This window comes from Psilocybe cubensis, chromosome 11, assembly GCF_017499595.1.
Source record: "Psilocybe cubensis strain MGC-MH-2018 chromosome 11, whole genome shotgun sequence".
NCBI classification, from domain to species: domain Eukaryota; kingdom Fungi; phylum Basidiomycota; class Agaricomycetes; order Agaricales; family Agrocybaceae; genus Psilocybe; species Psilocybe cubensis.
The window spans coordinates 1,307,735-1,332,848 of NC_063009.1; the positions used below are offsets into that span (position 1 = coordinate 1,307,735).

General features: G+C 43.0%; 7 protein-coding genes across 7 annotated transcripts; 5 read left to right on the top strand and 2 right to left on the bottom strand.

Moving 5' to 3' along the window:
• Positions 1-2,022: 2,022 nt before the first annotated feature.
• JR316_0011539 (uncharacterized protein) lies at positions 2,023-2,409 on the top strand (the record flags this gene model as incomplete). The annotated part of the gene is made up of 2 exons (XM_047897190.1): positions 2,023-2,199; positions 2,269-2,409. The coding sequence occupies 2 exons, from the start codon at positions 2,023-2,025 to the stop codon at positions 2,407-2,409; spliced, it is 318 nt and encodes a 105-aa protein (XP_047743599.1).
• A 375-nt stretch (positions 2,410-2,784) lies between these two features.
• JR316_0011540 (Spindle pole body component alp4) lies at positions 2,785-6,194 on the top strand (the record flags this gene model as incomplete). Its single annotated transcript, XM_047897191.1, has 10 exons — positions 2,785-2,868; positions 2,930-3,110; positions 3,167-3,450; positions 3,503-3,599; positions 3,646-3,791; positions 3,841-4,631; positions 4,684-5,096; positions 5,153-5,781; positions 5,844-6,040; positions 6,095-6,194. The coding sequence occupies 10 exons, from the start codon at positions 2,785-2,787 to the stop codon at positions 6,192-6,194; spliced, it is 2,922 nt and encodes a 973-aa protein (XP_047743600.1).
• Positions 6,195-7,195: 1,001 nt separating this feature from the next.
• Positions 7,196-7,745, top strand: JR316_0011541 (uncharacterized protein; the record flags this gene model as incomplete). The annotated part of the gene is made up of 4 exons (XM_047897192.1): positions 7,196-7,322; positions 7,392-7,533; positions 7,596-7,656; positions 7,725-7,745. 4 exons carry the CDS (start codon positions 7,196-7,198, stop codon positions 7,743-7,745), a joined length of 351 nt encoding a protein of 116 aa, XP_047743601.1.
• Positions 7,746-9,982: 2,237 nt separating this feature from the next.
• On the top strand, positions 9,983-10,600 carry JR316_0011542 (uncharacterized protein; the record flags this gene model as incomplete). Its single annotated transcript, XM_047897193.1, has 1 exon — positions 9,983-10,600. One exon carries the CDS (start codon positions 9,983-9,985, stop codon positions 10,598-10,600), a length of 618 nt encoding a protein of 205 aa, XP_047743602.1.
• Positions 10,601-11,003: 403 nt separating this feature from the next.
• Positions 11,004-12,626, bottom strand: JR316_0011543 (Major facilitator superfamily multidrug transporter mfsC; the record flags this gene model as incomplete). Its single annotated transcript, XM_047897194.1, has 7 exons — positions 11,004-11,391; positions 11,415-11,633; positions 11,840-11,908; positions 11,970-12,120; positions 12,178-12,378; positions 12,450-12,563; positions 12,617-12,626. 7 exons carry the CDS (start codon positions 12,624-12,626, stop codon positions 11,004-11,006), a joined length of 1,152 nt encoding a protein of 383 aa, XP_047743603.1.
• Positions 12,627-16,131: 3,505 nt separating this feature from the next.
• JR316_0011544 (3-O-methyltransferase 2) lies at positions 16,132-18,074 on the bottom strand (the record flags this gene model as incomplete). The annotated part of the gene is made up of 9 exons (XM_047897195.1): positions 16,132-16,210; positions 16,266-16,387; positions 16,438-16,628; positions 16,909-17,061; positions 17,113-17,173; positions 17,222-17,242; positions 17,307-17,545; positions 17,602-17,782; positions 17,838-18,074. The coding sequence occupies 9 exons, from the start codon at positions 18,072-18,074 to the stop codon at positions 16,132-16,134; spliced, it is 1,284 nt and encodes a 427-aa protein (XP_047743604.1).
• A 1,055-nt stretch (positions 18,075-19,129) lies between these two features.
• On the top strand, positions 19,130-21,164 carry JR316_0011545 (uncharacterized protein; the record flags this gene model as incomplete). The annotated part of the gene is made up of 6 exons (XM_047897196.1): positions 19,130-19,191; positions 20,262-20,301; positions 20,356-20,456; positions 20,778-20,810; positions 20,868-21,081; positions 21,120-21,164. 6 exons carry the CDS (start codon positions 19,130-19,132, stop codon positions 21,162-21,164), a joined length of 495 nt encoding a protein of 164 aa, XP_047743605.1.
• Between the last annotated feature and the right edge of the window lie 3,950 nt (positions 21,165-25,114).

Sequence of the window (25,114 nt, forward strand, 5' to 3'; positions counted from 1 at the left end):
CAGCTATACACAGGTAAGTAAGATGTTCTAGTCAATAACCTATCACTTACCTGCTTTCCATGTTTGATAGCCTTGAATGTGCACAAAATTGAAGAGGCCGTATGACGCACCCCGATGGCCTGAACATGAGACAGATTGTCGCAGCCATACACAGGTAAGTAAGATGTTCTAGTCAATAACCTATCACTTACCTGCTTTCCATGTTTGATAGCCTTGAATGTGCACAAAATTGAAGAGGCCGTATGACGCACCCCGATGGCCTGAACATGAGAGAGGTTGTTGCGGCCATACACAGGTGAGTAAGATGTTCTAGTCAATAACCTAGCACTTACCTGCTTTCCATGTTTGATAGCCTTGAATGTGCACAAAATTGAAGAGGCCGTACGACGCACCCTGATGGCCTGAACATGAGACAGATTGTCGCAGCCATACACAGGTAAGTAAGATGTTCTAGTCAATAACCTATCACTTACCTGCTTTCCATGTTTGATAGACTTGAATGTGCACAAAATTGAAGAGGCCGTACAACGCACCCCGATGGCCTGAACATGAGACAGATTGTCGCAGCCATACACAGGTAAGTAAGATGTTCTAGTCAATAACCTGGCACTTACCTGCTTTCCATGTTTGATAGACTATGTACCCCATCCCAACCACTTGAATGCACACAAAATTGAAGGGGCCGTGTGATGTAGGTATGCTGTTGCTTCAGGTCAAAGTCCTTGCCGTTGTAACCGCCTTTGAACAATGCATTTAGACAAGACCAATGGAATGTCGACAAAGTCAGAGGGATCCCACATGGGTAAGTAGAATATTCTTACGCTAATCATGAACTGTTTCCAGATTTGCAAGTCCATGCCTGGTGCAATCCAAAACTTGAAGATCTGGTTTTACCATGTGAGCTGTATTAAGCTTCGATATATACATATCTCCTTACTCACTGTACTCTGTAATCCAAGCCCCTTGTGCCATCACCCACTTCTAAACCAAGACTGCTAAATTTCTAAGCAAGTTGGCCACTGAAGTTGACGAGAAATGTAAGTGATGTCCTAGTTTTTGTGGCAAATGTGTTGAATGTCGCATGTAGCAAGATCACGATGTCGGATGCTCAAAATGTTGTCACGATTTAGTCTTTTTTTTTTACCACCATCTGCTACCGCCACGTCAATCTCAATTATTACGCACAACACCCTATAACATTCATTTCCTTCACTAGCCTGCTCCTCAGAGTATTTTTATACAATAAAAATACTTTTTGACATGGCCGTCATACAGCATGGTGGGTTGTATTTTTACTACAAGTTTATGTAACATATTCCATGCTTAATTGCTATTCTTCCTCAGCGGGAATGTTTGCCATAAGCCTAATCCATGCTCTTTTTATTCTGGCTACTGTGGGAAGGATTATCGATAGACGTCTTCACGTATGGGTCTGGTGGGACGACTTGTTGGCTATCATTGTTGTGTCGTTGGGCATGCCGCTAATTGTACGATCAACAATGTTTGGTACGTAAACTATATTCATTTCGTTTGCCCCGTATCATGATGGCTGATTCTCATTTCATGAAAAGCCATAAATGCAAATGCCGCTGTTCCCTCCCAGTATCGCTTAGAGTGGAGTTTAACCTTTGTAATTATTTGGTACACTTATATTTTTTACCTCTTTATCGTGAATGCTAACACGGAAGCTACAGGTGCTCGCAGGCTAGTCTTGTTATGTCCGCCACCAGAGTTCAAAGGGATGATCGTTATCGTGTTATCGGTGCATGGATTATGGTTGGCATTCTCATGCTCTTTGGAATACTTTTTGGGGTATTTGTGGGCATATCCTGCCAGGTTAAAACAAGTGATCCTATCAGTGATACAGTATGCCTTTGTAGGCCCAACCGCTTTGTATTGATAGGTGCTTTGCTTGGTGAGTTGCATCAACGTCACATTTGGAGGCCCTCTTTTCTCATATGACCCAAAATTACAGCTGAATTTCTGGTCAATATTCTTTCATGGCACAGAAACTGGACAATCATGGTAGAAGAAACTGGGAGCTATTTTGCTAGCTTGTCCCTTCGCTTGCGCTTTGCTTTGCTAGGACTTAACGGCAATATGATCATTCTTTTGTATGATCTCATATGGCTCTGTATCTATTTGACCGGTGTGGCCTCTCAAGATCCTATACTAGCTGCATATTTTACCAGTGGAGTGGTAAGCCTTTCAAATTTCTTCCCCCTTTGTTTGCTTAACAATTTTTCTGACTGCTTTTCATATCTTCAGGCTATAGCATCTATCTTGGCCCTCAATGTGTCATCAGTAATTGGCGTTGTCAGTCGCATTGCTCGCGGGACAGCTATTACCAGGGATCCACCTGCGGGGGCACGGTGGGGACGCCTTGCCTCAGTACTAAGTGATATGTAAAATCCTAATTCACATTCAGTACTCCTGAACTATTTTCGTATCTAGTCAGTCTATCTTACTATTTTTATACCCATCTTCTTTCTTTCTTTTAAATATATATATATGTGCTGGCTACTACCACCAATACTAAAAGTTATGATTTGCCCTTTTCGATGCCAGATGGTTGTGTGACATTGTGAGGTGTGACATTTTTTGTCTTAGGTAACCTATCAGGTGACCTCTCACTTACCTCTCCGTGACCATCAACTGGCCTCACAGATTGGTCATTTCAACAACCACTCAATTGAATGTCCGCCGTGGGATAAACAAAGGTCAGGTGATCTTTAGTTCTCGCGTCTATATCCACACCGAAGGAGCAATGCCTATTCGAACAAGATGGATTCATACACTCCACGGACCCTGGGTCACCCAGGAGGCCGTAAAAAGACCATCGGGCTTTCGAAGAAGGAGTATACGAAGGTGTTTATAAATCTCACAACACATTTAACGATTGAATTTCTGATCTTCCACATGCCTGCAGATTACAGGTACAATTGCTTCGGTGCGCCGAAATCGACACGATGATGCCGGTGCACTAAGTGACCACGATGACTACAATGATTTGGATAGTAATCAGGGTGCAGGCGGAAACTTGGAGAGAGCCACTGGATCGGCAGCGAAGAGTAGTACCCGTAGATCGCATACGCATGGTTATGCGAAGCGTGCGTTCACTGTATATTTCGTGGATTGAGACTTATTTTGCTCCCTAAAACACCAGAGACGCGTCCATCCCTCCAACCCGACTCCTCCTTCATCGCTGAAACTTCCTTTGTTCGCGCTCCGCTCAATTCACGCGTTGTGTCATCGTCATCAGCCGTGTTTCCTAACCATACTGAAGACAGTTCTGCAAACGGAGGTACATATGGTAGTGCTCGCACTGGAAGTGCGAAGGGGAAGGGCAAACAACATAACGGAAAAATGGTGTCAAGGGAACCGCTTGACAGATTTCCACTAGATATACAAGAGGCAATGATTTTGGAGGACTTACTTTTTGTGTTAATGGTGAGTTCACACTGTTTGATTATCGCGTTTAGTCCGTTTACACTCACGATAGGGTATTGAAGGGACTTACATAACTTATCACTCTGAATACTCCCCGGAGGACGACGATCCATTGCTAGGGATTCGGTTTGTTGTTGCCCCGACTCTCGGTGAGTCTTTCTAGTCATGCATTGGCGTATACACTAACCTCTACAGATTCGTCTTTGGGAGATCTGGTGGAACGAATTATCCCATTGGGGATGTACTATACCGCCATTCATGCGTTCATTGAGCAAAGGAGTCATTTGGACTTCGGACTTGTGAACCACGCACTCTGCGCGGCCATAAGGGAGATGTTGCGAGTAAGTTTCAAAACATCGTCAATTTTGGCAATTATTCACAACGAGACAGGATTATCAAACACTGCTATCCCAACTCGAACATGCATTCAATACTTCGCCATCATTTTCATTGCAGAAACTCTGGTTTTACGTGCACCCAACCGTGCACACTCTTTCTTTGATATACCAGTTGATCCTGGAACTGGCCACTGCAGACGGTAGCGAGGACAACACATCAGAGTCCTCATCGACTTCAGAAGACGAAGAAGAAGCGGCACGCAACGAAGCCCTTGGACTTGGCGGAGCGAAGCTGAAAGCAGTACTCTCTGAGATAAACCAAGGAGGCGCTGATGTGTCGAGCAGCGGGATTGCTGTGAAGGGCGGTGAGGTACTCGCAATCATCTACGAGAGAATGCAAAACATGAGTGGGGACCCAACCGCATGCGAAATATATGGCAAGCTGCTGCGCGAGGCGGAGAAGCCGTATGTAGAGATGATCCGCGACTGGGTCAGTTGTGGGCGTCTGGTGGACAAGTATGAGGAGATGATGGTCAAGGAGAGCAAATTCATCGACCGTGGAATTTTGGACGTTGATTACACCGATGAATATTGGGAGAGACGCTACACACTGCGGGATGGGTCGATCTCACCGGGGTCAAGCAAAAGACACCAGGCTGGCATACCCATGCCGCGGAGTGTGGGGGGAAGGATGCCTGGCGGTGCTTGTGTACCGCCCTTATTGGAGAGTTGGAAACATAAGGTCCTGCTGGCTGGGAAGTACTTGAATGTAATCAGGGAGTGTGGGATCGAGCTGCAGATCGACAAACGATATTCCAACCACGTGTCGATGGACGATGAAAAGTACGTTGTCTCCGTGTCAAGAGTCGTTTGTTCCTCATCCTTGATGATCCAGGTTCTACACATTCATACAGGAAGCATATTCCAATGCAAACCGTACTCTGCTCCAGCTACTCATCAAAGACCAGCAGCTCATCCCCCGATTACGTTCATTCAAGCGTTTCTTCTTTCTGTCCCAGTCGTCTTTCCTTACTCACTTCCTCGACCTCGCCGCCACCGAACTGCGAAAACCGTCTAAAGCTGTGTCTACTGTCAAGCTGCAAAGTCTTTTGGAGCTTTCGTTAAACACCGACGATGCTCTGTTGGGAGATGATGCCCTATTCAGGGATGATCTAAGGGTCGTTATGGCGGACAGTGGGCTATACGACTTTTTGCTCAAGGTTGTTACAGTTACAGGTGTCATTAAAACTGAGGATGCAGAAGAGAAGGAACCTGTCAAAGAGAAAGAGGACAAAAAAGCTATGCAAGGTTTGTTACATCCTTTCCTTCAAAGAGATGAATTCTTACATTTACACATACTCTAGTCATTGAAGCACTGGCGTTCGACTACTCTGTTAAGTTCCCACTTTCCCTTGTAATATCACGCAAGACGATTCTGCGCTACCAGCTTCTCTTTCGTTTTCTTCTCCACCTTAAACATGTTGAACAAGCACTTTCCGCTATGTGGATCGAACAGAAGTCGTATCCATGGCGCACTTCTCTGGCTCGCTTCTCTTTCATGTCGAACGTGTCCTCTCCTTCACAAACATCGTTGGGTGTTGGCACTTCTTCACGAACATATTCGAATCCATCTAGCTCGAGTCCATCTAACAATAACGCACACGGAAACCCCCGGTCCGCCACACCGAGCGGCACTCCTACAACATTTTCCGGCCCGACCTCTGCCACGACACCAGCTCCGACTGTTCAGCAGTCTTTCCCTTCAGAATTTCATGAGTGGCGGCTACGGGTGTGCATCCTCCGTGCGCGCATGTTGGCCGTGATCCAACAAATTTTGGCATTTATTACCTTCGAAGTGCTGGACCCTAACTGGAGGGCGTTGGAGAGAAAACTTGAACATGTTGAGACAGTTGATCAGTTATTGCGGGATCATGTCGACTTTTTGGATACGTGTTTGAAGGAGAGTATGTTGACAAGTTCTAAATTATTGAAGGTGAGCTATTCTTTTGGAATGAGAATTCTGACTTATTTCTCATGTCTTTTTTCTCGTCACAGGCATGCAATAAACTTATTGTAGTGTGTCAGACGTTCGCATTGTACTCGGCATCCTTCACCAAGTCTGTAAATCAGGCCCTCGCTGCTGCGATGGCTTACGCGGAATCGGGAATTAACAGTGAGGACGTATTTGTGGATCCCACCAGAGCAAAAAGATGGGAAGTGTTGACTAAATTTGAGATGAACTTTAACCATTGGTGTGCAAAATTCTGATCAATGGTTGTCCGGGTCTCATTTATTTCTTGAAACAGGTTCCAGGTCCATCTAGACTGTGTGCAGTTCTACGCATCAAGTGATAATGTCTCGTTACTTCCGTTGGTTGTCCGACTCAACAGCGTCAAATCGGCTTGAAAATGGGATTAGTCGACCGTTCAATATTCAAAGGTTTAGGATATTTCTGACTTTCTTTTTTGCTTGCGTGGTATTTCCTTCTTTCTCTTCTGATTGCTCTCATATTATCATCAAGTCTATGACTATATCTTATGAAACTTGTTTACGAGTGAATAATGAATTCCTTCTATTTTTTAGAAACGTTCGCCAGAGGCGTTGCAGGCTTCGCATGATATTCGTACTGACTTGTGTGCTGCAAGGTGCTGCATGGGTAATATTAATGAACCCCTGACACAACCTCCTCGCCGCAGCTTCCCGTTCATCGGGCGCTTGGCACGTAATTTGCACATCCATGAAGCTCCGGGGACAGTGGACAGAGCCGGTGTCCAGTCGCCGCCATACAGCATATTGTAGTCACCATGTGCACGGTATGTGTAGAGATTACAACGAATGTTGAACAATACTGAGGCATACATTGAATCCAGAAATTTAGAGTGCAGAGAACTAGTTTATAGGACTATTGGCATCCCTTAGTATGTGTATCTAAGACCGCTGGAATTTCGCAAAATAGAACTGCTACATACTGATACCATACCTGGTCTATAAATACATGTATATGACATCGCGGTGGTACTTGGAATTTTGAAATGAAATTCAAATTGCAAAATTGGGCTTCTCTGATTTCGGGGTTCACGCTGGTTCAGGTTGCACAGGTTGCAGGCTTTAGCCAATCCTGGGGAAAGTTACCTACTGCTATTTCGTGGTCATCGCAATCTCCACGTCGTCGACTCAGCTTGGCAGGTTTCAAGCAAAAACGGTAGCCCACTCTTTCAATCAAGTAAAATATCCTGTCAATATCTCTGTCTAACAGACCAGGATGCGCGGGAATGAACCTAGCGGGGCATAATACGCATTACGAAGGAAGCAAGTGAAAAAAGGTATATAAACTGCTATTAAATCGACAAGTATCGCTCAACGCGCAGCCTCACCACTGTCATTCTACGCCACACCAAAATCTTACAATGGTTAATGTTAAAGTCGCCGCCATCGGTACCGTTCTTGCGCTTGCGCACGGCGCCACAGCGGTCTGCAGTGGCTTCAACTTCGCCATCGGTAATGTTCAACGCCTGGATGCCAGGACCAACAGATGTAAGTACTACTTACCCTCAATTTTGGCTCGACTCCCTAGAACACGACGTTGATCTGAGTTGATTATAGGGTTCGTCTACAATACCGACTGCAAGCAGGTCGATGGGTTAACTATCTCCTCATCCGACAACCCTTGTAACCACGGAATCTTTGGCTGCTCTCCCCCTCCCATCTTGTTCAACCAGTACACCAACTCCTTCAGTGGTCTGAGGTAACGACTTTATAATTATATGCCCTCTTTGATTAGATTGCCTAATGCATGGCCCCTGACAGGTATGCTTGCCGCCAAGATAAGAGCTCTGGAAAGTGTGGAAATGATATTATTTCCGTCTGCGTAAGTCTTAGACGTTTTGCTTATAGGCTTTAGAGCTGCTCAGAAGTACTGACTATTTTTTGTAACAGTGCCGAAACGATGGAAATTAGAGACAGTTTAAATGACAATGCATGATTTCTACACGTACATACGTTGATGATCTGATACGCCGAACTGTTACTTTAAATAGTTGAGCGGCGTGTGAAATTGAGAGATGTCTAATAAATGGCTGGCTTCTTATATGCCCCCACAGTTCTCTCAGTAGCACAGCTTGAAGCTCGTTGTATCAACGGCACTTCTGTTTACTCCAGATTTTATCCTTTAGAAAATGAGAACGTCGAGTATGTTTTTCGACCATCCGAGCATCTCTACTTAGATGCTTCATATATTTCTGTAATAGGGCGCGTTATCCCGCACTCTTTGCTTGGCCTGTGCATTTTTCAGAATTAGCGCTCACAAAAGGTATTCTATAAATAGATTCTAAATTTAGAGTGTACCAAATGAGTCGATGGCAACCACTATTGCGAAACTGTTTCTCTTGCTCAATACTGTCACTATACTGTGGAGAAATGAATTACTCTAAACGTAGTTAACTGAGATGGCTCCGTGATAATAGCTATAACCGTCAAGCACTCCTTCTGATGCTCAACTTTTAAGGCTGGCCCTACGTACAACTAGTTATCTGCGACAGCTTCAACTGTGCCATCGAAAACGTGCAGCATTTAGGTATTAACATCGACAGATATATAAGTCTGAATCTGACTAAACTCCTGTTAATTTCAGTGTTTTTGACATTTAAACTACTAATACTGTTTGTCTACAATGATGACGCCAATAGGCTGTACGTTAGTTGTTAGCCTCAAAACGTCAGTCGTTCGCTAAAAATTGGATACATTGTTTAAAGTTAAGCTCGCATGAATACATTAAAACAATACTAGATATTATAATTATAAAGTAAATACTGTTCGAATTATACTACCATAGACTGGTGTCCCCTGGGTATACTGTTATTAAATCCAATACTAGAAGAATATTAATGATAGCCTTTTGATGCCGGGTCAACGATTTCGACCTTTGTTAAGCCCCATATATATCTCGCAAAAACAATCATGCCGAGTACTGGAACAACAGTACTGCAGGACCTCCCCAGCATCTGAAATGGCTCTAGCAATGCTCCCAAAAAAAGAATAGCTGCCAGCTGGAGAAGTACCGGCAATATTGTGAGTCCTCGACGTATGTTCCATCGATGTAGAGTGGTGGTCCTGGCTTTGAACATGGTGTAAGCTTGCTCCACAGAGGTATGCGTAGATGGTAGAGATAGCTGCAGCCATCGAAGGAATGTTGTGCAGAGAATCGTTGTGATTAAACTGAAGAAGAGACTGCATTGTAGTAGATTGTTGACACGTCTGGCTGGTGCCGAGTTGTGGGGGCACCCTGAAGCAGCCATTATGATTTGATGGGAGGTTACAGCAAAACACCGAGAAGACATAAGCGAGAATAAAAGAGCCTGGTGTACGGCATAGAGAATGAGATCTCGGATATCATATTGGAGATATCGAACGGAAACATACGATTTTGAGTAGACTTCGCAACTCTTTGCACCAGGCGTGGCATTGAAGGTCTGCCTGTGTCCATGAATGGACCTTTTGTCTCTCCAGAGTAAAGTCATCCTTATTGAAATTCCACCATATACGACTTTCTGCCAGATGGATTGGAAGGGGAAGTTGAGGCCGCAGCTTCATCGACTAGGGGAAGGGCGCGGAGGTGAGGTAGAGGAGAATTTTTGACCATTGACTTTTTCATCTGCCATATGTACGAACAGCGAGGCATAAGAGAATATTTTAGCAATTTGATTTTTGTTATGGCAGCCATCGACAACCAGCATTTCGACGACATACTAGGGACAACCGAGGACCTTTTTATATAATGTGTGCCTGTGCATGGATTCCACGTCTAATTGTGCCTGTCATTTTTGTAGGCCCGCCCTTCGATCGAGAATCTGCTATGCGGTTGTGCACGGGCCTGGAGGTAGTAGTATTACGGACGTTCTGAAACAATCTCTTGTCTTGATGTTTAAGTTCTGGTTTCTGATTTGAGCTTCACTTTATTTATTGCCAGTTGTCGGTTATCGTCAAAATATGAATGGGATTAATGTTGGAGAAACCTGGTTTGGGTATATAATTTGAGCCCAGTGGCAGGTGTGAATGTGATGTAGCGTGGCTCTACTTCAACAGATCTAGACGTTCATGAAGTTCAGCCCAGTCACGTGCGTGACTGAACTATATTAAGGTGCCACAGAAATCGGTGACATCATTACTTTTTCTGACATCAACCACCACCAGAAACGATGTCTTCCCCTCCTCGTAGGCGCATCTCTCCAGTGAATCCCTCTGGAACTGCAGAAAACTTACCACCGCAACGTGCTCTTAATCCCGATAACAAATTTAATCCTCTTCTACGCACTGTTTCTCCGCCTTTATACAACACTCGCCTCAGTAACCTCATCTATCTCTTGGTCGGGCTGACAACTCTGTTGACAGTCTTCTACGGCTATAGAACCATGCAATACAAGACATCAGTAGGGGGATGGTGGGGTTTGCTCCTCGGGAAGAAACCCCCTGAAATGCAGGCTTCTGGAACACCGTCATTTGGTGGTTACACAGATGTCAATGCCGATAGTCGAAGCATCGAATCACACATTTTGGCCCTTGCACTGGCATTAGGAATCCCTTCACAAGAATTAGCCACGGCAATCGCAAGTGCTGTGAGGTCACACGTTCCTCCAGCAAGTTTATCATCAATCAAGGCCCACGAAACTGGGGATGCCGTTAAACTGTTGCTCCAGGATCCAGCAGCTACAACAGACGGAGGGCATGGTGTATGGGAAGCTGCCTCTACAGCAGCAGGTGTGGTTGACGGAGTTGTAAGCGGGATGGAGAATTTTGTAGGAATAGACGAACCATAAATCTTTACATTGACCACTTTGTGACTTCTTGCTTGAGGAGTTCATCTTTAAGCTTCAAACGTTAGATATTAATGTGCCAAAGAGCTTCAAAAGAATAAAATTGAAATTCTTTGTGTCCTTACGATTGTATCTTTTATTGAATCCCGCTTTAACAAAGGCGAACTTTCCCCCTTACCGGTTGAGTACAGCTCCTAAAGGTTCCTATCGACATACGCTGAGGCTCATGAATAACGTTTTCGGTAGAATGACAATGCCCTGGTGGACCAGAATGAGCGAAATTACTTCAGCTGTACTGTGATCGACCTAGTACTTAAGGCCTATGGATCCGCTCCTCATGTTTTTGCAAACCAGTTTATCTCAATTGTGGTTTACAAAATGTAAAAATACATAGAGATGTTCTAAATCACAACTCCCCATGAGTGTCACCAGCCTCCTCGTCATTATCGAGCGGTCCGGCAGCCTCTTTCTCATTTGAATCCACCGCTATGTTAACCTGAGAATGGAGCTTCATTCCGAGAGGTGGAATGGTGTCTTTCATAAACAACAATAACGCCACCGTCAAGACGCATACGGCTGCAAATAAAAACCAGAATCCATCCGCACGTCCGACAAAGCTTAACGGCCCACCGTGCGTAATTTGGATGCTTGTTTGAATAGAAGTTACTATCGCAATTCCTGCTGCACACCCCACCTGAAGAGAAGAATTGAAAATAGCCGCGACTACCCCAGCAGCCTCTGGCGGGGTTGTAGCAAAAATTGCCACACTTTTGACGGTATCAATATTGAGGATTCTTATCAAAGCATAGAAACTTACTTGGATGTTACAAACGTAACAAGGACACCAAAGGAGCCAATGAGCGTACCAGGAAATGCAAGCCTCCAATAGCGCTGCTTTGAATTGGAAAACGGCAACAGAATAGTGCCCGCAATCGTGATGCACTCTCCAACAAACATGACCCACTTGAGCGGAAATTTCTGCTGTAGGATAGTCACAAGGACGGTTCCGGGAATTCCCACCAGACTCAGTGGCAAGCTATTGAGGTGATTAGACTTGGATATAGTAACTGCGTCAGAGAACACAATCTGCACTCACAAATGGATAGCACTGATAATAGGTGACCACCCATAGACTTCTTGCCATACCCAACTGTAGAGAGACTGTACACATCCCCACCTTTTTGGCAGTCATTATGTTGCTTGTGAGAGGTTAGGTAACAATGTAGGATCAACAAGACATACCACATATATGGCAACAACGCAGTGGCAATAAGTATGCCGAAATTTTGATATTTCCAAGTTTTAGGAGGTCTACAAGTTTGAGTGTAGAATTAGCGCAATTCTCCTCAGCAAAAATAAACGGATATCATACACTGCGGCCAAGTATTCCGGCAAGTATGCTTCATATACGAAGAAGACTGCCATAGCCACAACCGAAATCGCTAAAGGAGCGATGACCTTTGCCTGTCCCCATCCCATACTTGCGCCCGAAGTGACACCAAAGATAAAAAGGATCAAGGATACTGGTTGAAACAATATCTTTCGTGTATGCACTCGATTTTACACAGTAAAAATCGCACCTGTCACGAGACTGACACCAAAAACATCGAGTCTCCTGAAACGCTTAGCCTTCTCGAGAGCGGAAGACTTGGGTCGCGCTATAGGGGGGCAAAGAAAAAATACAGCAATGGACTCTAAGATTCCAAGAATTGACATGAAGTAGAACACCCAAGGCCAAGATGCAAATGATGTCAGAAGGGCGCCTATAACAAGTCCGAGCACTAGACAATAAATCAGTGAGAGCGTTGAAACCGACAGAACAACAATCTCATTAGGAATGCGATGTACTGACTATTTCCCAATGCACCAGAAGTTGAAAAACCTCCGATTGCCTTTGATTGTGCTGTCGGTTCTGGGAATAGGTGCACGATCATGTGCATTGCAGACGGCACAGTTAAAGCGGCCCCTAAGTCAACGGTTCAATAATGCGTGACGGCTATAAGGTTAGATCACGCGCACCAACTCCCATCAATGCGCGAAGAACAAGAAGCGGAATCTCAGAACGCACGAACCCTCCTCCCAATGAGAAACATCCAAATGAAACGCCTCCAACAATGAAGACCCATTCTAAGCAACATCAGTTATTATGGTTATTTATGAGTGTAAGTAAATCAAATTTTTGGCATTTACTAGGACTGTATAGATCACTCAGGCGACCACTCTGCAGTATTATCGATTCAGCAAGAGAATTGTCGGTGATCAGACAATGACCACTCACGACGAGCAAAAGTGCAGCGAATGTGAGTTGATAACCACTTTGCAACCACACAGAGTCAGCGTTAGATATTCCTAATTGTGCACAAATTGGTGGGATTGCTGAAAAAAGTGCCGAGTTGGAAAATGTGTCGAGGAACTCCGCTATGCAAACCACTACCAACAGTGAGACTTTTCGAGTGGTGGTTAAGGATGCCAAAATCCCGTCAGATCTGGTTAATTCAGCGATATCAAGCTTGCCGTCGAGAGCCATGTTAGTGAGTGAAGAGAGGTTATGTGAGAACAGATGATTGCACGCTGTTCAACGCTATTAAAGCTTACCCATAGTATAAGCACACTGTTCTGATTTAATACATGATATTCATGCCTTCCCGTGTGTGATACATTGCTCATCAATTGATCTTAGCTCCTAGTCTGCTGATATTTTCAAGATATTTTAGCCTGTATCATTCTAATTCTCAGTCATCGGGGAGAGATACACTCAACAGAGGTAAATCGTTCGCAATCGGGGAGCCGGAAATTTGGTCAGAGCGTTACATGTGCTTACATAGTCCGAACCAAAGACCCTAAATTTGAAGAACGATTAATTTGCTATGCCAGTACCTGGCATGCTGAATCCTGCCGCATCACAAACGTCGGCACTTACTGGTAAGTTCCCGCGGGGTGACGATCAAAATACTGGTGGGCTGGTGGATCTCTATAATTGATTCTGACTCGGAGTTTCGCTAATTATGACCACCGTTCCCACTTGTAACTTGCGGGCCACAACGAGGGTAGTATGGGCATATATAAGGTTCCTGTTATCTCTACTACTTAGACCAGTTGCTTTGGCTAATATCTAATCACCTCCCCCTTCTGGATCTCATGCTATGGTTTGACTTTGGTAGTTTATATGTAAGCAGTTTCTGTACACAAATTTAATGCAGGTACCAACCAACTGTCCTGTAGAGTCAAGAACATTTTAAAAGTGTGAGGCTATTAAATCAGATTAAATCACTCATTACAATCAAGCTGATTCGCGCCGGCCAAAAGCGCAGGGATCTTACTGGACAGTCTCCCTCTAGACGGGCCCTTAGGGAGGATTCGCAACTTCTTTGCTTCGATTATACTTTGTGGATAAAACATGATACTTAAGAGTGTTGGAGACATGACTGATCCATCGCGATTAAAGAGGTTCTGTTGAATTTGGCAGGATGATTCCAATTTAACTTGATCTATGACATTATAGCATGTACTACCTGGGGTCTTCACAGATTTCTTTCGTTCGGCCGTGATATCAATGGCAAAACGGTATCGCGCAGGCAAACTTATCATCCAGAATGCACCTCAATACCCGTGTGAGTGATCTCTTGCATTGTTCTACTGTGCCGCATAACTAAACCCTTAGGTCTTAACGTTTTAACTCTTATGTCATAGTACATAGGAATATATGAGAATCCTTTTACGCCACTCTTCCAGGCACAACTCATAAGAAGTTAATGGTGCAAATTTGAACGCTTCTTTTGCTAGTACACATGGCAATACTTACAATTGTTTTGATGGTTTAAGAGATTGTAAAGGCTGTGGACCTGGACTGCATAGTTCACCTCAGTTCATCTGTGGTAAGTACTAGAGAACCAGAGTACCATTGCGCATGTTGCTCACAGTTCGTTTGATGGAAGAATGACATGGATTTAAATCTGGACTGCGATGTCACCCTGCTTCCCTTGTAGTAGGATGCAAATAGATCTACAGTGCCATTTCACATGTTCAGTCATTTGATCAGGTAGAAGAGACTGAGACGGCTTTAAACCTGGGCTGCGGTGTCACCTCACATCACCTACTAGGGCCAATATTAATCGAGGCTCCAGATGTTCGGGAGGGCTCTGACCAGATCTTCTGTGAGTCTCGTATTCTAGATAAGGCAGGTACTGCCCTATGAGTGTAGATATTGCAAAGAGTTTGGATCAAAACCGATAGCTAGCCACCGGCAACCCGCTGATGCCGTTATTTGCACATTATTGTGTCGTATTTGGACGGCAAATCGGACCTCTAAATGGGGCTTCAAAAAAGTAGTTGCTCAAAGTTAGCCAGTAATAGCTGAATACGAGCATACCGAGCGGAGCCCGAAGCAGTTCCCACTTTGATCTTTGCTCAGCGGGACTAGGGACTAGGATGAAACTGAGTCGAGGTTATCATAGCAATAGCCTTACCGATGTTCAGAGCACGAACCTTGAAAAACCGAATATCCAATATCTATGTCATAATAGTACACGCTTGGTCGGCAATCGATAATTTGGGAAGTCCGTTAGCTTTGGGGAAACACAGAAGTATATTTCAGGTTACTGTATTCTAGTCACCCTTTCATCAGGGTTCAAGAAAACTTCCGTGAGTCCCGGTTTTCCGTTCTCGGCCACAAACTCGGACTTCAAAATTGTCAGATCGTCTAATTCCATAATGTCTCCCTTTCGTTCCCGAGGCCATGATTTTACTAGACATTTTCATCGACCCTGTAGAAATTGCAATTTCTCTAGGCTTCTATACATATTTAAATAAATAATAATCTCGGATTTAGGTCTTTCCTTACTCCGGCAAACCATGATCGGAGTTAAAAATTAATTGTGAGAACAAAAACTTCACCAAATATATAGTCACCGTGTGTTAGAACGTATATTACACTAACTGCGAGAGCATAGGGAAACCAAAGAAGAAACACGTTGACACGGGTGAGAAGAAACATCAGAACGAAGCAAGAAATGGGATGCTATTGTCGCCAATATCGAGGGAGAAGTAAGTACCGTTTTACTGCTTCACCCTCAAATCCTGTGCATACAGGGCGTCAATTTCGTCTTGATCATTTATGAATCTTGATTAGCCTGAAATGCATAAAACTGTGTTCAGATTCGTTTGTGCAGCTTACGTTTTGAGAAATATATGCGTATGACGGAAAGGTTCTATTGATCTTTCGTAAAGCCTGCAAGCCTTCGATGTTAATGCGCAAAAGAAATGAGCATTTTTTGAATATATTAAAATCCTTGCTGTCTTTAAGATCGCATACAAATTCTTTTTCTCGCCATTGTAGTTGATTGTATTCAAGGACAAGAAATCGTGCAAATCACGCAGTAGCCATAAAGCTGCGTAGTTTGTTTACTCTAGAAAGTTGTGTCCAGTTGAAGACTGGGGAGTCAAAAACACATCATTTAAGACTGAGAAGGTGGTAAACAATCTTGAGATTAGTTATGGTTTCAAATCCGTAAACACTAACTTTTGCCTACTATGTTTTAATCCACTTTGTCAAACTCTATCAAGCACATCTCAGCGAGATCAAAGATTTTCAAACCACGAAGGCCAGCCTTCTCCCTGCAAAAAGCGCTGTAAACAAGTCGGAACATGTATATGGGATGATGATACGCACCCTAGGGCAATCATCTCACCCACAGTTCTTTCCTTTGTGTTGTAGCACATCATCATCGTTAAATCCTGATGATATAATCTGATTTTCCCAACACCATAGTTCGGGAGCATAGGTTCAGGCGCCTATGATGTAATTCAAATAATGACGTAACGGTGCTGGGAAGTCGACTTACAACGTCCATACCTTCTGAATATGTCCCTTTGGTTGAGGACATATGATGAAGTACGTGGTCATCTGAATTTAGAGTCACACATGCTTCCCGTAGGTGGTTTATATCGTCCCACTCACGGATGAGAGCTCGGCTTCCGGGACCCATGGCTTCACGAACGGATTTGAGAATTAATATAGCTTGCTCGTCACTCCCTGTGTGTAGGATGATTAGCTGTTTTGTGAGATGTATGTGCCAGTGGTACTTGCAATTATGGAGAATATTGCGCAGCTAGTAGATTATCATGAATTAGTGAACTGCTTTACAGATGGAAAGAAAGTCATATGTTGCTCACATAATAGATATCACAGTTTGGAACAGGAATATGCAAGAAAAAATCCCCTTCAACGAAGGTGACTTGACCAGAAAAATCATCTTTCCATTGCTGAGTCGTTTATAGAGTCAGATCTAGATTCCCATATGATTCCTGTGCACCTGAGATGCCCACCTTTTTTGCCAACTCCAGGGTTTGAGGTAGGTCAAACTGAGTAACATGAATCATGGGATACATTTCTAAGAGTGAACGCGAAAACCCGCCCATTCCTGAACCCACATCGCAAACTGATTTTACAGTACTCCACGAATACGCTAGAGCATTGTATGTCAGCTGGTACTAGAAGCGTATATGATTAGATTCACCATGCAGGGCGCTCAGCGATCCTATGACTAAATTCATTCCAATCATGGCTTTCATCATGACCTACAAGCGCTCATTAGCGATAACCTGGATGTCGCAATGTAAAATTACTTGACGCCTCTCCTTCTGTTCCTACATGTCGAAAGCATTTGATTTATACAAATTCCTTTCGGGTTTAATAGCGAGAATGACGCACGCTTGATTGAAGCCACTCGTAAAATGTAAGTCCTTTTGGCATAACGTCCTTGTTTCTGTACTGAAAAACTGCTTTGGATATATCGAGGGAATACCCATATTCCGGATCGACAACATAGTCGGAAAGAGCCAGTGCAGATCTCTGACCCTCTTCGGTGACGAGGTTGACCAAGGCTGATACTGAATGATCGGAAACAAGGTTCATTGACAACCGATTATTTGCAAAACTATTGGGCAAAACTGAAAAACAAATGACCAATGTTAAAAAGTACGTCTATACGTATTAACACTCATACCTTCGCGGAAGCAATGTCTGGCAGCCAGAACTCGGAGAATTGAGGCTAATTTCATAGGATGGACATTGACCTTCTTAGACAACTCGTCAACGTGCAGACCGTCAGGATGCTGCGCAAGTTCATCTGCAATTTTTTGCCGAACAGAGACCCGAAGGCACGCCCATCCGAAATCCTGAGCCCTCTATCGTAATCCAGTAAGAAAAATTATTTATCAGTTCGGAATTATTACAACGTACATTCATAACGGTGTGTGAGGGAGGGGCCAAGATTGTGCACAGCTGATCACAAGCACCCTCGAGTTTACTGATTATTTTCTTTAGCCTGAGTTTGTCGTCGGCGACGTCAAGAGGATGGGGCTCAAGCGAGTCCAGATTTGGCGCTGGTGTCCCATACGTTTCGTATTCGTCAAGGGCGTTGTATGCAGCTTCCTTAATAATAGCAAGGAGGGAATCGACTTGATCACGAGAAGACATTTCTGAAAAGTGTTGACGTTGAGCGCCATTCATATTAGCAACGAAAGCTACCTGTGGCGCGCTCACACCAAGTCCAAGTTACTGTTATTATTAGGGAAAAGAAGGGTACGCATTTATGATAGGACTAGTTTGTATTTCCCATGCATTTCTGATGATCAGTGAAACATCTCTTTGCGACACCATGGTTAGGTTTGAGGAAGACGCCTACAGTTCCTACGCTCGTGGGTGGCACTCAGACCCCTGTCTCTCACGGTGTAAAATTTTGATTAAAGTTGATTCTTCCACCTTAAAAAAGATGATGAATACACACATATAAATCGATTGGGGTTCCAAGAATGCCGCATTTCTAACAGTCTTATACAGTTTCAAGATACAAACATAGTATATCTGTAACATATCACTGGTTACTCGATAACATGAGGACCGCCCTGGGCGGCACACATGTACTGCAATAGCACTAGATCCAGCCCGCTTCGGCAGTTCGGCAATGTGTCACGTTGGCCGAATATTTGTTAATGTTTGATTGGGTCACATTTTGCGACTTACATGTCAATCCACAGAACACCGCAATGTCTGGTTTGAAAAGAGACGCCGATCAATTCGTAGATTCTGATTATCAATAGTTTGCTATCTTTCCCACCACACAGACCTTTGATATTTCACAAGCTTGCAGACATTGATAACAATTTTAGACATAGCGCAAGGAGTCATGACAATCAAGTTGGAACAGGCTGTCCACAATTCGAAAGCCGCCAATGGCAGTTGTCCCCCACAAAGGTATGATAGCTTATAAGTTCAAGGCCATCAAGTTCAAATCTCTTTCATCAGGGTATATTAAGGTATGAGATCTTGAAACTGCATGATACCCACTATTCTTGATTTTGGAACAAGCAGAAACACTGTTATGTGTCGGATTCATGTGTGCAGAAATAAATTTTATTGTGGTTCTCGTTGCCGTAGAAGTCGAAAAGCTTAGATTTAACTCACTACGTCGGGTTATAAAATGGAAACTTGTCGGGGTGTCCATCTAAACGCCCAACAAGTAGAAATCGAGCATGGGTAACCCAATTGCTTCGACATTTGGTGTCTGGCTCACAATCATTTGGTTACAGGCACTGTATGCGCCTATTTCTTTACACTAATACACGCACTAACTCATATAACAGTCTTCAAGGATGTGGAATGCTACAAGTTTGGCTATACTTTCATTGGTATAAAAAGGATCATTGGGGAATAAAAGCTATGGTCAGCTAATTACATATATTCATTACTATTGTCTACGTACTAAAGCGGCGATATGGTAAAATACAGGTCATCGCACTTCTGTGAGCACATTACTCTACAATCAACCTCCAAGTTCAATAAATGCTAACTTCTACAAAATGGCAGCCTTTTGGAAACTTTCCAGATTGTGACATTTTTTGTCGCTACTTACTTTTATCTTATCAACGGGTTTGGAGATTCTCTGGGTCTTCTCATAATCCATTGGCAAGTAACTTCTTATATATATCCACCAGAAATGGCATTGACTATTGTAATTGTTTCATTAGGCAAGATTCGGTAGTGTTTCTTTGTATCTATATTGACTGGTAAGTGAAAGCCGCTAACATCTCCTCATTGACAGGCTCAGATATTTGCGACGGTATTTAATCCCAGTACTTTCTCACGAATATGGATACTGATAAGACATATATTATCTAGTTTCTATCCGCATTTATTGTGCAAATGTACGTCATAATTCCATTATTCAAGTTACTAATGGTTTTAACAAATGAATACACAGATATTTTGGATACTGCATTTATGTCTGTAAGTTTCCCATTTTCTTTTGTAGTAATACTTGATGCCTATAATGTGATAGTGGACAAGACGAGAATCATTATTCCCGCCATCATTGTGAGTTGACGACATGGTTATCAGCAAAGCTCAAATGGGTCTGATACCAGACTTTAGGTCATACTTGCCTTGACACAAATTGGTACGTGACAATTCTTTACTACTAGTATGACCTATTTATCTACTCAATACTGATGATTTGACTACCCAAGGATCCGGTGTGGGTAAGAGTCTTTGTTCAAAAGTCTGCCAACGTTTATAATAATCTGAATCTGAATTTCTGCAGCACAAACTGTATTGACGTACGGCTCTCTTCTTGATTTTTGGAATTTACTCTGATATGTTGTATAGGCTTCGCATAAGCTCCTTCAAAGATTTGAGTAGCACCAAGGTCAGTAGACAGTGGAAAGAATTATTTAAAATATTTGCTGAACATTGATTGCAGCCTGTGTCGACGTTACAAGCGGCTGCCGCTCTACTTTGCGATATTGTCATTACTGCAGCACTGGTGGTCACTCTTGCCAACCGCAAAGGCACCATTAAGACGTATGTTCTTACTCATTTTTAACGGACCAGGACTTACTTTATTCAACTGCCTCATCCACAATGAAGCACCAATAATATATTGACTACCTTAATGATCAATGCTGTTAATCGCGGATTGCTGACCGCGATCTGTGCATTGTTGAACTTGGTTTTGGTGAGTTTGACATTACTTTGACACAAGAAAATGCGACTAGTCTAAGCTAGTGCATCTAGTTCATTGTATTCCCAGATACATTCTACTTCTTCATTGGCGTAGAGCTAAGTGGAAAATGTTTGTTACGTTATCCGACAAGTCTGGGAATTTCAGTTTGCTTACCACAGACCACCAGTATATATGAACAGTGCACTGGCAACGTATGTGAACGCTACAAAGTGTAAACATCTGAATCTACTCACTTGAATTCTCAACAGGCTGAACTCACGTCAACATACAATAAAGAGGTCTCGCGTTCCGGTAACAACAGGAGATTCCTCTACTAGGGACTGGAACTCCATTCCTATGGGTGCCATCTCTACTGGTACAGGTTACACTGGTACCCTTCAAGACCCGGAGCATGAGAGTCACGTCCATGTGCTTGTTTCTAAGCAGACCATTGCTGATAATGATCCTGTGATTACTCTGCCAGTGCTTTCTATAATTATTCTTTCTAAAATTTATTTTAGGAGGAATACAAGGACACGCCAAACTTTGTCGATGGAATGGTGTAGAAACATGCCAGTAGATTCGTTCGATTCATTTGCCACCTAGACAAGGTAGTCATCAGCAAATTGCCATTTTGGGTTAAAGTATTAGTAGGCAGTATCATGATTAGTGTCACATGCTAGTGCTTGAGGAAGGCTTCCTGTGAATCGAATCTTATTGTGTCTTCTTCCATACTGATTTACGGAGTTATGACAATGCATTATTTCCAACTTCTTTTTTCAGAGGGCTTTTTTGAGGTTTTTATCACAATCATCAAAAATAGCAATTACCGAACTTCGGTGTAACCTTGTCCCGAAAATTGAACAGGTCCCAGAATAGCCTGATATGGGAAATAGTTAGTATATGGTATTCATGTCATCTGAGGTTTGACCTCATCTGGCCTATTTGGCTAACTTGAATTTCACATCTATAACACTCTCACTGCTCAAATTTTTCTCAAGAGTGATGAAATCTATAAATTGCATAAATTGCCAATAAAAACAGAGAGTCTCGCTAATCCATACTTCACGTGTCAGCTCAAAAGTATCTTGCGACAACTGGATACATCAAATTCTCAAGGCGCCGGCTGTCATTCACATTTTCTATCATCAAATGGTCTACAAACCACGGAGAAGTAGCTGCAAATTGCTTCTATCAACTATCATCCCGCTCTCATGATCAAACATGAAGAATTTATAGCTATTCTGTTTGTGCACAACGGCGATAATGTGTATTACACTTTAGTAACCCACAAAGATGATTGATGCTACGCAAAGAAACTTCTACTTGGAATGGAGTGCTACAATGATGGTATCAGACTGGATTATCATTAAATAGTAGGTCGACTGACTGCATATTAATGTCATTCTCCTGGACTCCTCATATACAGGTACGCTATGTAACCAAATTTGTGTCATCAAAGTCGGATATTCACTCACGTCCAATAGCTCTTCAGATTGTAGAAAATGCAAACTTCACACCCTGAATCAAACTTTGTACCTCCGCCATTGGATTTGCCGCTGGAATATGTATTCGATTTTAACGCTAGGGAGAATCCAAACCACCCTGCTTTTATCTACAATACCAAAGAAGACAACGGCATAGCAAATTGTACCTATAGACAGTTTATCCCGGCAGTTCATCGTGTTGGTCATTCTATCATCAAGTCACTAGAGGCTCAGCGTTCTTTGAAGCAATATCCCGTCGTTGTTATCCTTTTAAAAACCAGTGAGATTAATTTTGGTAACCATTTCTACCATGAATCTTACATACCTTCAAACTTCCAGACACTGTAATATATGCGACCGCACTTGCCGTATGCTTTACTAATGATTTACCAGGGACTTACATAAAGCTGACAGAAGTTAATAGGGATTATTGCGCGCAGGATGTGTCGCATTCCCCATATCAACACGGTTCTCTCCCACAGTAGTCTCCCACCTACTCAAAGAAACTAAACCAGTGGCCATTGTCGTCAACGCAGCCACTAGAGACTTGGCACTCCAAGCATCTGCAGAATATGCGGATCAGTTACTACTATGCGAATTGCCACCGCTATCTACGCTATACTCTGAGGGGGACGCTTATGACCCTTTACCTATGCATGAACGCAAACCGGGAGATATCTCAATAATCACTCACTCCTCAAGTTCCAGTTCTGTTTTTCCAAAGGTTATACCATGGACCAGTGAAACTATAACACATTTCGGAGAGGTCAGAGGTAACTGACCGTTGAAATCTCGGCCCTTCAAGATTTTTACTTATCAAGAAACTAGAAACTCCACCTCATAACATGCCGAGACTCACTATAGGGAGTTTTTCACTCGAACTCTTCCACTCCGTTGGCTTGTGTATATTCTTTATGATGGTACGACATCTTTTTATGTTTCTTCTCAACATTGCCAACTCTTTTATCCAGATTCGAAGGGGATGCAGTATGGCGGTCGTGGATCCTACAGATCCGAAATCTGTTGCCCCTATTGCTGAGAATGATTTATTTACATTCCTCAGACTATCAAAACCGGATTATATGTTGATCCCTACATTCATTTTGGAGGTGGGACTTTTTTAAATTGCCTTTTCTGGCCGGTTCCAACTATTAGCAGCTCTGGGCCAAAGATCCACAGAAAGTCTTAGACCTTAGCGAGATCCCGACCATGCTTGTAAGATGACCAACTTTTATGTTCAATCAATGCCGCAGAACCTAACACTGCAACGTTTAAGTACTACGGAGGGAGGTTCTTAAACAGAAGTGTGGGTAATAACTTGGTGAAAAGTGGGGTCAAGATTGGTACATGCTATGGCAGGTACGTAACAATTCATGATTGTTATATTCGTCGCTCACCCATGTATGAAGCACGGAATTTGGTCCATTGTCAATTTTACCGCGTAAGGAGCCTTATTGTTCAACGCATCCCAGCTCAATTCGTAGTATATTGCAGATTTCCAAGGAGAGGACTGGGAATATTGGACAATATCTGATCGCCCTGACATTAACTTTGTGCCTTGTGATGGAGGTTTACTCGAAATTATAGTATCGGTCAGTCAAAATTCCATACCAAATTGCTAGTAAAAGAATCTGACAATGAAATACAGCCAACTGAGTCTCCAGACTACTTAGGCATAAAAAATACAACTTGGAAAGGGAAACCAGCATATAACCCCGGCGATCTGATCTTTCCTCACCCAAAGAAGCCCAATACCTACAAGATGTTCGGCCGATCAAGTGATCAAATTTTACTGGCAACTGGCGAAACGGTAAGCCATTCCTTCTCCGAGCCATTCGACCGATTGAAAGTCTCATATGCGGTGGGAGATCAATCCTCTCGACAGCGGTAAGGCAACAAAGACTGATGTTCTAGTAGCGATGCTGTCTAACGCAAAGATACAGAAGCCGAGCTTACCAAGCATCCAATGATATCATGCGTGATCATGTTCGGCCAAAGTCGATTCAAACCAGGACTCATCGTCGAGCGAGCTAACCAAGATACCAATGAACAAGATTTTTTAGAAGAAATATGGCAAGTTGTTTGTGCCCTTCTTGTCGAATAAAACATACTGACACGATAAAAAATTCTACAAATAGGGAACATATACAAGAGATAAATTTAACGCTTCCACCTTATGCATCAATTGAAAAAGATGCAAGTACTCTGTATCATTTAAGGAGTGTGATTTACTGATTGTGATATCGCACTCAGATGATTATAATTGCGGATAAAAATAAGCCGATCTCAATCTCTCCAAAGGGTTTACCTCGTAGGGCAGTAGCTTGGTTCGACTATCAGAACGAAATTGATTCTAAATATCTCAAGAGTATCAAAACTGTTGTGTAGAGTAAATGTCATCTCGGGCCTCGATCTCGGTCTGAGAGTACAGCTGTACCTTGGGTTTGAATCTCAAAATACTTGATAATCGAACGACTGTGCGCTATAAATGTTGATAGCAGTGTCCATAAATTCATTAACCTTGAAGGGACTATTGCAGAATATTTGTAATAATAACAAGACATTTCTAGCACTTCCGAAGTCGGTAGTGGGAGATAACGCTCGTTTTCGACACACTGAAGTCCATTCTCCCACGCCTTGCCGGGTCACACGGTCAATCTCCGACATCCCGAAAAACACTGGTTCAGTCAATATCTCCCTTCCTCTGCCTGTTATTTTGCACGTAAATTTTTCGGAAAACATTATATCACACATTACTTCTATTTTCTGTTGTCCTAGACTCGCATACCGCTATGTTTTGATTTCGGCATCTTGTCACCATTTCTCACGCTTTTGATCAGAGTCAAACAGGTCTGTATCGCTCACGCGCTAGACTTTCCTTGGATTGTTTTCGTCTTGAAATTGGTAGAATACCATGAATACAGATGTAGTATGTTAAACGTGTTTCATGCTATTAGGTTAAACAAGGCATTGACAAGGCAGCTTTGTACTTGAATGAGATATATTGAGGAGTACTGTTCGACACAGTA